The sequence below is a fragment of the Argentina silus genome, assembly GCF_951799395.1.
Source record: "Argentina silus genome assembly, chromosome: X".
Classification (NCBI taxonomy): domain Eukaryota; kingdom Metazoa; phylum Chordata; class Actinopteri; order Argentiniformes; family Argentinidae; genus Argentina; species Argentina silus.
Genome location: NC_139653.1, coordinates 39,988,256 through 40,000,494, shown reverse-complemented (window position 1 = coordinate 40,000,494; position 12,239 = coordinate 39,988,256). Strand labels below are relative to the sequence as shown.

The window sequence follows — 12,239 nt, the reverse complement described above, 5'->3', positions numbered from 1 at the left end:
ATATACAAGGTATATAAATCAGTGAGAGCTCCAGATACAGTTTCTCCCAATGATCTAGAGTCAAGAGACTCCAGCCAGCAGAGGGCAGCACTGTACTAGTACAGTGTCAGGGGTCACATTATGTATATGTAGCAGTTTGTGTGTGTGTATGTGTGGAGCACAGGGTTTGTGGTGGGCGTGTCTGTGTTCTCTGTGCAGATGAAGGAAAACCAGATTATTCAGAGATCTGCACAAAGCTGAGCTGACAAGGCAGGCAGTGGGAGAGAGGGTGCAGAGAAGCAAGAGGGAGGAGGGGGAGAGTAGAGTGTAAGCTTTCCTGCTGCAAGCTTTCCTTCTCTATGGGTTTGTTCTGTGTTTGCTCTCTGTTCCTCTCCTCCTTTGCTCTCTCATTGTGTCTCTCTATACTCTCTCTACAGTACCTGTGTGCTCCTTCATGCTCGGCCCACCGCATACAAACACGGTGATTGAATGTTATTTTGCTCATAATGCTGGCCTCTGAATGGTTGAAAGAGAGTTCCAAAAGGTATTGCTCTCTCTCTCTATCTTCTCACCCTCTCTCACATTCACAGAGAGAGAGAGAAAGCAGACTGTCTGCCTTATTCCCTATGTAGACCCAATAGAATCCAATTAAAAATGCAGCTGCTCAGCAGTTCTGACTGTCGATCGTCCTGGGGAGTCCAAGTACCTTTTACTGGCCCGGTGTGTGTGTGTGTGTGTGTGTGTGTGTCTGTGTGTGTGTGTGTGTGTGTGTGTGTGTGTGTGTGTGTGTGTGTGTGTGTGTGTACATGTCCCTCCTCATTTCATATTTTGAATATGCATCAGCTGCTAAAGCCTTATACTACCATTCCAAAATTCAATCCTCTGTCTCTGACCCAAGGAAACTGTTCTCCATATTTTCCTCACTCCTCAACCCTCCTCCTCCCCCACCTCCCTCCTCTCTGTCTGCCGATGACTTTGTCACCTATTTTGAAAAGAAGGTTGATGACATTAGCAGCTCCTTCCCTCTACCTCTCACCAACAATGCTACCTCTCCTCCAAAACCCACTGTGCAACACCCAGTCCCTGGTTTATCAGATTTCTCCCCCCTCTCTCCTGATGATGTTCTAAAGCTCACATCCAAGTGGGCAACCACCTGCCCCCTTGATCCTATCCCCTCCCCCTTTCTCATATCCATCTCCAAAGACCTCCTTCCGTTCCTTACCACCTTAATCAATTCCTCTCTATCCACAGGATCTGTCCCAGCTGCCTTCAAGACAGCCAGAGTCAAGCCTCTTCTCAAGAAACCAGCTCTTGACCCGTCTGCTGTTCATAACTACAGACCGGTGGCAACACGTGTCTCGGCATGTCTTGCAGACATTTCTGCTTGGATGTCAGCCCACCACCTCAAGCTCAACCTTGACAAGACTGAGCTGCTCTTCCTCCCGGGGAAAGCCTGCCCTCTCCAAGACTTCTCCATCACAGTAGAGAACTCTACTGTGACCTCGTCCCATACAGCCAAAAACCTTGGGGTGATCCTTGACAACCACTTATCCTGTGTGGCGAACATCACAGCGACAGCATGCTCCTGTAGATTCTTCCTCTACAACATCAGAAGGATACGTCCATTCCTCCCAGAAAGCAGCACAACTTTTGGTCCAAACACTTGTGATCTCCCGCCTTGACTACTGCAATGCACTCTTGGCCAGACTCTCCGCCTCCTCCATCAGGCCTCTGCAGCTCATCCAGAATGCTGCCGCTCGTCTGGTGTTCAATTTCCCCAAATTCTCCCATGTCACGCCCCTCCTCCGCACCCTCCAGTGGCTCCGGGTAGCAGCTCGCATCAAATTCAAGACCCTGGTGCTTGCCTACTGGGCGGCAAAGGGAACAGCCCCTCCCTACTTGCAAGCAATGGTTAGCCCCCAAACCCCTGGTTGGTTAGCAATGGTTAGCCCCCAAACCCCTGCGAACTCCACTTGTCCACCTTGGCTGCCCGCCTGGCACCGCCGCCTTTACGTGCATGCAGTGGCCACGCTACTCGGTCACGGCCTTTCACTGTCCTGGCGCCCCGCTGGTGGAATGAGCTTCTACTGTCAGGACTGCAGAGTCACTTCCGATCTTCCGCTGTAGATTGAAAACCCATTCCTTCAGGGTACATCTTAACAGTCCCTCCTAAAGACTGCTTCACCCTCACTACCCCCCCTATACTAACCCTAACCCCAACCCTAGAGACCTCTTCATCCCCGCTACCCCCCCTGTACTAGTTCTCTCCTGCTAATAAAAAAAAAAAAAAAAAAATAGCCTACTGGCATTACGACTGCCTATGGCCCCTGGTGTGAGCATTGATTACTTTGTCTTATGATGACTGTTGGATAGATGATTCACTTACTTAAACAAATGTATTTGTTGTAAGTCGCTTTGGATAAAGGCGTCTGCTAAATGCCATAAATGTAAATGTGAATGAATAGGGGTTTTACTTACAGTAAAGATGTGCAATTTCCCATATTGTAGAATGCATGCAGAGAATCAAAATACAATTTGAAGAAACTGAATAATAGTGATCTCAATGACCAGGAGGCAGCATTGTGACTAAGCTGCACTAGCCCTTTTTCGCCACGACCTAGTGGAAGCCACAGAGACACACAAGCAGCCCCCTGCCTTCACAGCTGTGTGGCCCCAAAAACTAAAAATAGCCACTGTCTAGCTAGCGGACCATGAGTCATGGATTTAAACAGCGGCAAGTTGGCAAAGATAGAGGACTTAAATTGTAATAGGAGAATAGAGTTGATATCAAGTAGAAAAGCGGCCAAGATGTTAGCTGGTACTTATAGAAAATTATTTACAAAAGAGAATACTGTCTGTGTAGGTGTCATGAATTGGAAATTTGTGTGTGTGTGATGTATGACACAAGTGTCAAATGAGAGTACTAAAGTTATATGCATGCTGAATTTCCACTAACCAGTATTCAACTGAACACTCGGAAGAGATGCAGAAATACAAAATGTTGACAGCAGCCCTGTTTTTTCAATTATATTGAGTATTTTTGAATTATTTTTGTTATCAAGCTTGCCTGGAATGCCAGATGTATGGTGTTTGCACCTTTGGGTTCATTCTGCAAGACAAGATCAGTCATGCAGAACATACAGTATATTGGGTATTCTAATAACGCATATAGAAATGATGCCATTAGAAATTAAGGACCACATTTTTTTTTTTTAACAGTTTATTGTATAATATAAAACTACAAAAGTAAGACTGTTTCAAATTCATAGACACCCGTCCATTTCTTTTATATAATATGCTTTACAGTCCACACCTTGATGCCAATACAGTGATCAGTTGATGCTTTCTTTTCATCCATCTCAGACGAGTATGTTGGTAATATTGCATAGAAAAAGGCACAGCTCCAAGGTCTGAAAAATACAGCCTTCTTTTTTTGGGGCAGCAGAGGAGGAATTCTCCCTCAACTGCACACAGTCTTTCCCAGTGGACAAATAGTAGCACCCACACATCACCCAGCCATCTTCATATGACCAGACCCACCTTACATGTAACAATGAGTTGAAGACTGTTATAAAACATAATTCCTAACATTGACCAAAACCCGAGTGTTTGAAGTCTTCAATGTGTACATTACTTTTGGCATCAAGGGTCTACAATAGGCTTTGGAGTCTGACATCTGTTAACATAAGTTGGAGAGTTTAGTATTCCTGCACAAACCTTTCCCTAAAACTGAAAATAAAAACACAAAGAAGCAAGATTAAATAAGGGGTTGGCATGTGTTGAACCCGCACAGATGGAGACGCAACCCCAAATAAAGAAACAAAAAACAAAATTAAAACCAAGATATCATTACAGTCAAAAACATGGCTTCCACCCAGATTCCATACGCATGGTACATTCCTATCCGCGGAATACATTCCTACCACACATTCTGTACACGCATTTACAATCCAGAAGTTAGCTTCACATCAAAATAAATATATTTACACAGGAAAATCGAGAATAAATAACTTCAATAACAAAACAATCACTCCAAAATCCAAATAGTTATCAATTCATAATTATGAGCTGAAAAATGTTGTCCGCTTGGCTCTCTCACTTTGTCTCTCTCCCAGAAACCATTTTTACTCACACCAATTTGGATGTGTGCTAGAAATACCATTGCCCCCCCAGTGTGAGTTCTGTGTGTACATTTCCATCTAGAATGGCAACACTGTGAAACAGGCTAAGAACAGTAAATAAGTCTCTAGTTAGCCATTCCCAAAGATATCCTACAAAAATGTAGAATCCAAGTTGACAAATCCTGACAAATCAACCCATTTCTCTTAGCTTGCACATTAAGCTATGGTGTCCAATCCAACTTGTAATTGCGTTCAAAAAACATTGTTACTAACTCTTCCCCATGACTGTGGTCAAAAGAGACAAATTACAGTTTGACCGCTCTTGAAGGAGACACTGTTTTTTCAAGGTCTTGACTGCATGAGGGAAACATGAGCAGGGCTTGGGCATCAGGACATCAGTGCAGCTATTTGCTGATAGGGTTCACCCAAGGACCTTCCCCCTCATATTTGACTCAAGTCTTTAGTGACGGACAGCATTATGTACTCTGTAAGCTTTTTCCTCCAAGTAAGGACAGGAGATATCCAAATGGTCCCTTAAAACACCACCTCTGGCTCGGAGTGTGTGATTTGGGACAGGAAAATACAAAAATCTGTGAAGAACCTGGAAGTCAAGCACCCTGTATTATGTTATCGTAATACACTGAGAAAGCTAATCCATCACTTCCACTCTGAAACCCTTTTTGCGGCCTTAACCATGTCACTGGGTCCAGACTGTTAGCAGAGATGCTAGTAGTCTCTGTGACTCTTTTGTGATACCCTCTTGTTTATGCATTGCAATATGGGAGAGATAGAGAGGTGTAAGTTCCACGTTTCATCAGTTGAGTGAATTCAATCAGGAGCCATGAGAGGACAGTTCCTAACTGAGTTTGGAAGAAAGCAGACAGTGCTTTACCATAATAAACATAAATGGATGACTTTCTGTAAAACATGAGCAATACATGGTATAGCATTAAACTGAATTAAATAAAATCACAAAACGATACAAACTAAATTCATAGCCCATTTCCGACAATTGTGAACTGTTATCCTGCATGCATGTACAGTACAATAGACTTCTGTACCATTGGAGAGACAGACGCCATGTAGCCAAAGCAATAGTTGGCAACATGAGTTGATGACAAAACATTATGATATATATGGTATTTTGAAAATACATACATGTATGTGCAAAGACATTTGTAAAACTCTGTCTGGCCACTTTCAGGGTTGGGGGGTTTGCAGTTAACCGTTTCTTTTTTTGCATGAAAGCATGCATAGTGAGCCTTAGTGCACTTGCTGTGCATCAGGGTAGTGTTTTCAATACACTTTTCCTAGTACAACATGTGACAGTTGGTTTTAAGCTGTATTGACAGTTGGTAAAGAAACAATCAAACAGCAAACCTTGCATTCATTTTCAATAAATCAAAAGTGAGGAGTTTATAGTTAGGTTAACATGTTCTTGAAAGACAAGTTTGGATTTTAACCAATATCAAACCAAACATTTTTGGCATACTGTAGAAGGTAGAGACACTTTTTAGTAAATTTGCTTGGTTTTGATACATTTAGCCCATCATCAGGGTACAATGGAAGTGCTAGGGACAATTAGGCAAAAGAGTTTAAAAAATAATAATAAAAAAAAAGACACAATTTCATATGTACAACATCTAAAGACACTACTCTGAGCTTTGTAGTTTCAAATAGGACGTATATCGGCGCTTTGTTCATGGTTGCTTAATTGCCCCAAGCAATAGGGGTATCTCTGGTGGGGTAATTTCCTCAAAACCAAGCTAATGCACACAAAAAAGAAAAGTGTCTGTACCCTTCTACAGCATTGCATTTACATAAAAATCTAGATCTATATATGTTTAAACAAAATCTGAATTTATCCTTTTAGGACTTCTTTTGACCTTCTAACTGTGAAGCTGTCTAGGCGTGAGTTAGCGTACTTATTGCCAGTTCAGATGTAAACAAAATAAGCTAATTTGAAACTTGGTGAAGTGTGAAACCTGGACCAAATAGACTAAGTCTATGCAAAACAACATCCAGCACAGTAGTCCTCGAAATAACAAACACAATTAGAAACTGTCCCATCAACACAATGTGTACAAACTTACAAACTTTTTCAAACTCAAGTTAGCAATTGGATCTGGAAGTTGGGGCAGTCCCTATAAGGCCCTATTACGTACATGGGACAACAGCCAAAAATACTAATTCATACTTTTCAAAGCATTTCCTAAAGCGTAAAAAAATCAACTTAATACATACTATAGCACACTGGTAAAACAAAGATTCCTTGTTAAAAGGTTTGTGCTTTATAAATAAAAAGTAACACCTGCTGTAAGTTAAATATAATCAGTAAAATAATTATTTGATATCCATGATATCAGTAATAATCAATAAGCATATCAGATAATCAGATAAATAGAGATTTTTCCAGGAGTGAGCTTTCCAGAATATTTGTCTTTTTTCAGTGAAAAGGGAGACAATAACAGATATAAGGACAGGAATTGAGCTAGTGGTCGTACATGATGAAGGCACTCAAATCTGCTGAAAGCCAGTGTTTGTATATGTGTGTGTGTGTGTGTGTGATCCTTGATTTCTTCATTGTTCTTTTCTTTCGTTTGGAAAGGCGAGCACAGGGCATGCACAGTGTTGTGTAGTAGTACTGGATGACATCACCGTCGATGTTTACAATTACCGATCTTTGAAAACTGTACAAAACAAAACTAAAAAGACCCATATTAATATTTCACCAGTTCTCAAACTGACAACGTCATTTGCTTAGCGCCTTTGTAGTTGCGGTTGTAAGTGTCCAAAGTCAAGAGCCCACCAGGACCTCCATAATGTGGTCCAGTTCAGTCAGGTCAATTTTGAAAGGCTGGTTAGGTGAGACCTGGGGGGTGGGGCCACTGTAAGGGGAAGACAGTGATTTGAGGAGGTCGTCTGCAGTCACCACAGGCGACAGTTTGGAGAGCCCGCCCCCAGTGGCAGAGGCCGAGGTCGTGCAGGGGTCAAAGTCATACATGGAGGTGTCAATGTCCGCAAACAGGATATCATCCAAGGCTAGGTCCGTGAGGAAGCCCGATGAGGAAGACGGAGGGGAGGAAGAGGAGGAATTTATATCCAGGCCACTAGGGGGAGGTGGAGGGAGAGTGTCCAAAAGTCTGACCTCAGCTGTCACAGACATAGCACTGCGGGTGTCCGTTAAAGACACCAGTCCATCAGTTTTAGGGCCCTCTGTCCTGTTGCAGTCTTTGGAGGGGGCCGGGGTAGTCAGGGAGAGGGTGAGGGGCAAGGGGGGCTGAGTGAGAGCTGAGGTGGGGGAGGTAGTAATAGTATTAGCTGCTGTTGCTGCTGTCCTTGGTGTGGCTGAGGGGGAGAAGAACTCCTCCATGTCATTCAGGGTTGATGAGAAACTGTCTCTGGATATAGAAGGCGCAGGGACCCTGGGGGACACCTGGTTTTGGAGGGGGGAGGGGGGAGGAGGAGGAGGAGAGAGAGGAGGTGTGGGTGGGGGCGAAGTGCAATAGGAGGCATCGCCGTCCTCCTCCAATAGAGAGGCGGGCGTGAGGCAGGTTTCCAGGGGGGCAGGACCGGACTGACAGGGGGCCATAGACGAGTGGAGGGGCGAGGGAGGCGCCGACAACACTGGTGACTGCTGGGTCAGGGGCGTGGCAGCCACCATTGACAACACTCCCAAAGTAGGTGGGGCCTCGCGGAAGCCCTCGTCCATTAGGTCATCTGGTGGGGGCGAAGGGGGCAGGAGGAGGGGCCGGAGCGAGCCCTCCTGTTTGAGCTCCTCCTGGATGCGGCGGAGCATGTTGTTGATGAGCACGCGTCTCTCCAAGCTGGGCTCGCTGAGAGGCCGGTGGTTATAAAGCTTCATAAGGGAGATGTTGAAGATGGTCTGCCGCTGCAGGGTGTAGGACACCTTGGACAGGCCCTCGGCCGCTGCCATGGTCACCCCCGGCGCCAGCGCTTTGCCTTCCAGCCCCTCTTCATCCTCGTCCAGTTTCCGCTTTGCCCCTTTACCAAACATATATCTGGAACACAAGGAAGGAGTACATTTCAATTCAAATTCAATTTAAAAACCTTTATTAACCATCTAATTTAAATAAAATGGAAACAAAAATTAAGCATTTGCTCAGAACACACAAATGTAAGAACAAATCTTGACATTACGACATAACAAAGGGTCGTTGTCCAATTATTGTTGTTTTTCTATTTATCTTTCATTTTCTAATGTTGAAGAGAATAACAATGCTACTGTATTACTATAATGTTTTATTTGGTTGCTGAAAACATGAGGTAGAATATGTGGAGACACTTGAGAGGTGACATTATGCAATAGTCGCTTGCTCTTCGCAAGACCCATACAAACTACAAACACTACAGCAAACACACCAGCATTTAGGACTACTGTTCTGCAGACAGGCAAAAACCTAAAACAAAAAAACAAGGCTTTGATAAATACCATGGAGTAAATTCCATATGAACCAATTTGGCAAATGTCCTATCAGTATAACTCAGTCACTGTATAACATTGCTTATCTGCAATAACCATGTGTGAGTAATTACATACTGGTTACAGAGTTGTACATGACAAAGTTCACCACAGAAATTACAGCTAGGGTACAATACAATATCACAGACTCTCCATATCTCTTTGTTGATAAATGTAGCTCAAAAGGTAGGAAGAAACAACAAACAAGATCCACTATCAGAAATGTGGGGTTAAAAGTCTGAAAGCCCAAACCCAGAACAGTACAAGAGAGTTTGAGCGTTGAACAGGCCAACACACACACACTAAAGATTATGTAACAGCGTGTTCCACCATAGGCCAGATTTACAGTCTCTCTTCCCAACGGCAGCCATATTGGAACAGAGCAGAGAGTCACTCTAAGGAAGGGGGCGGGAAGGAGGGGGAAGGCAGGCAGACAGTCAGACACACGCCAAAGGGCTGCATTTCATTCCACAAAGCCCTAACCTCCCTGTGCCCTTGTTCACTCCCCCCTCACTGATCTCTTACCACCAAAAAGGTTGGAGTGAATGTCTCACCCAGCTATCACCATTGCTTTCACCTTTCCAGTCCTGAAAAATCTGTGATTAAGAGTGGACAAGGGTAGAGAAGGGGGAACAGTATCCCTGGAGCCACATATAGAGTACAGCCATGTTTTTATACAAGACACTATATTGTTACTTTACCTTGGCAAGTGATTTAGAACCAGACACTAGGCTATACTATTAAGTGTGCATGTGTTATTACAGGTTTTCTGTCTCCTTTACCTCTATGTATGTGTAAATAGTACAGTAATTATGGCAGCCCTGGGATAATCATTGGATTCTGAAGAGCTGAAAGTATTGAATGTTGAATATATAACAGAGCTGAAGACGGGACGAAACAAGTTGTGGAGAAACAATGATCTTTCACTGTAATCTGAGAAGATGGAGAAAGAAATGAAAAAAAAAAATGAAAAAAGAAAGGAGACATCCTCCTGAGGCCTCTCCTCATTTCCATGAAAAGGGCCTCAGTAGCAGAGTGAGAGAGAGAGAGACGGGGGGGGGGGGGGGGGACAAGTGAGCAAGATAGCGAGAGCAAGAAGACAGATAGACAGACAGAGGGTGGAGTGAGAAAGATAGAGTTGAGTGAATGAAAAGAGAGAGAGAGAGAAAAAGAAGAGAGAGAGAGAAGGAAAGAGAGAGTGAGAGAGAAAAAGCAAGAGAGAGAGAGAAGGAAAGAGGCAGGCAGTTCAGTGTATTTGAATGTAATCCAGGTTGACAAGCTCACGCACCCAGCCCCGTCTGCGAACACACAACGCATGCGCCTACATACACACGCAGAAACACACACATGGGAAGTGCAAGCGGCTGGGCCAGTCACCACGACGCCCGTTACCATGACAAACACAGTCAGCTGGGAATCCACCCAAAGAGACGACAAAGAGGGGGAGGAGAGGTGGAGGAGGAGGGAGGGAGAAAAGAGAGGGAGGCGGACTAAGATTTTAAGTGAGAGGGGAAAAAATGTTTTTGCTCTTTAGTGTGGAGCTGTAACTAGGGTTGGCGGAGCAAGCTCCATCTTTGACCAGAGCACTTTACAAGACAGAAAAACAGGTCAAGTCTCAGAGTCTCATCTTCAGATTTGCCTAAAACATATGTACTACTTACTGTAAGTATTTGTGGAACACTGATTAATTAATTTAATTAAATCTATTTTTTGAATAACACGGCCATAGTTGCTTTCTAAAAACTAGTCAGTTCAATTTCATTGAGGGTCAGTGTGTGTGAGCTATGGTTATTGTCTGAGTGGAGTGATAACAGTGTGTTTGAGAGAAGCTTGAGCCTGTATGTTTGAGAGAAGTTTGAGTGTGTGTGTTTGAGAGAAGTTTGAGGGAAGCTGGAGCCTGTATGTTTGAGAGAAGCTGGAGCCTGTATGTTTGAGAGAAGCTGGAGCCTGTATGTTTGAGAGAAGCTGGAGCCTGTATGTTTGAGAGAAGCTGGAGCCTGTATGTTTGAGAGAAGTTTTAGAGTGTGCGGGAGAGAGGAGTTTGAGAGTATGTGTTTGAGTGCCACAGCAGCTGTGCATGTTGGAGTGACTGACTCACGTTGGGGAGTGTACACACCACAAGCACACTCACACTCACATGTACACACGTACACGTACACACACACTCACACTCACATACTCACACGTACACACACACACACACACACACACACACACTCACACGTACACACACACTGCACAAGACTAACATACCACTGCTGCCCCACCCTTCACATTCCTCTTAATTGTCCTCCTCTTCTCCTTCTCATCCTCTACTTTTCTCCATTCTCTATCCCCCCTGGTCCATGGACTGTGTTGTTGAGGTCATTTGTTGAGAGGTCATTCAAAGAAAGTGAAGGTCAATAACCCTGCCTGATTCCAGAACTCCTTAGATACACATTACTATACACAATATAACAAACACAACTAGACAAAGTACAGAATAAATTATATTACTACTACTACTACTACTACTTCTACTACTACTACTAGTACTTCTACTACTACTACTACTACTACTAGTACTTCTACTACTACTACTACTACTACTACTACTTCTTCTTCTTCTTCTTCTTCTTCTTCTTCTTCTTCTTCTTCTTCTTCTTCTTCTTCTTCTTCTTCTTCTTCTTCTTCTTCTTCTATTAGCCATAATAAGGTGGCAAATACTCTCACTCTGAAATGCTGATAGCACATTGGCTAATCTATGACGTTTGAATCCTTGCATGTGTAAACAAGAGTGTAAACATTTACTTTTTGTCACACTCACACACAATTCTTTATCGGAATGTGTAAAATGGTGGTAATGAACCTGATTCAAGGTTGCACTGAGACAGACAACAACCTGTTCATAAAACACTATCTACTTCTCCTAAACTCAGCCACTTGCAATAAACTAAACACTAGTGATACAAACATGTAAAATTAAATAACTCCAGGCCCAAGTTATAGTCTACACTAGGGTGCCCTGTGTTTTACTCATGGTCAGGTCATGAGGTCAGAAAAAACTCAGGGCCCTCAGTAAGATACATATTTGATCAATAAGTGGTCAATGAGTGATACTTGTGACACTCATACTGTAGCATTGTCTGTGTGTGTGTCTGTTGTACAGCGCAGTGCAGTGGTGACTGGTGGATAAGGTTTGCAGTGATATTATGATCCTGTAACTGGACACGCTGGTTTCCATGCCTGAGCTCCCGCCACCCCTCCCCCTCTCCTCCGCACTGGGCTATTTCAGGTCCTCAGGGTACAGACACTACGGACAAACACACACACATGCCCACACACCCACCCACACACACACACACACACACACACACACACACACACACACACACACAGACAGACAGACAGACACACACACACACACACACACACACACACAGACAGACACACACACACACAATCACAACTCGTTTTTATACTTCTGCTACTAACACAATTCTGGTCATGCACCCAGCTGCACACATGAAGACCAGACCGTCCAATACACTCCCCCACAACACACTATCTAGTCAACACAGTCCAGCTTAAACCAAGAGAGGAAGGTAGAGATTGAGAGAGAACAGATATAAAAGAGAGAGGGTTAACAGAGACAGCAAGGGAGAGAGAGACAGAGA

General features: G+C 43.8%; 1 protein-coding gene across 2 annotated transcripts in view; it reads right to left on the bottom strand.

Annotated features, from left to right (window-relative positions):
- Positions 1-3,194: 3,194 nt before the first annotated feature.
- The window catches only part of sertad2b (SERTA domain containing 2b), a 27,267-nt gene continuing 18,222 nt past the window's right edge, over positions 3,195-12,239 (bottom strand). For both annotated transcript variants that reach the window (XM_083696105.1, XM_083696104.1), the window contains exon 2: positions 3,195-8,122. In XM_083696105.1, coding sequence (XP_083552231.1) covers positions 6,898-8,118 — 1,221 coding nt within the window. In that variant the 5' untranslated portion in view covers positions 8,119-8,122 and the 3' untranslated portion in view covers positions 3,195-6,897. The remainder of the gene's footprint in view (positions 8,123-12,239) is intronic.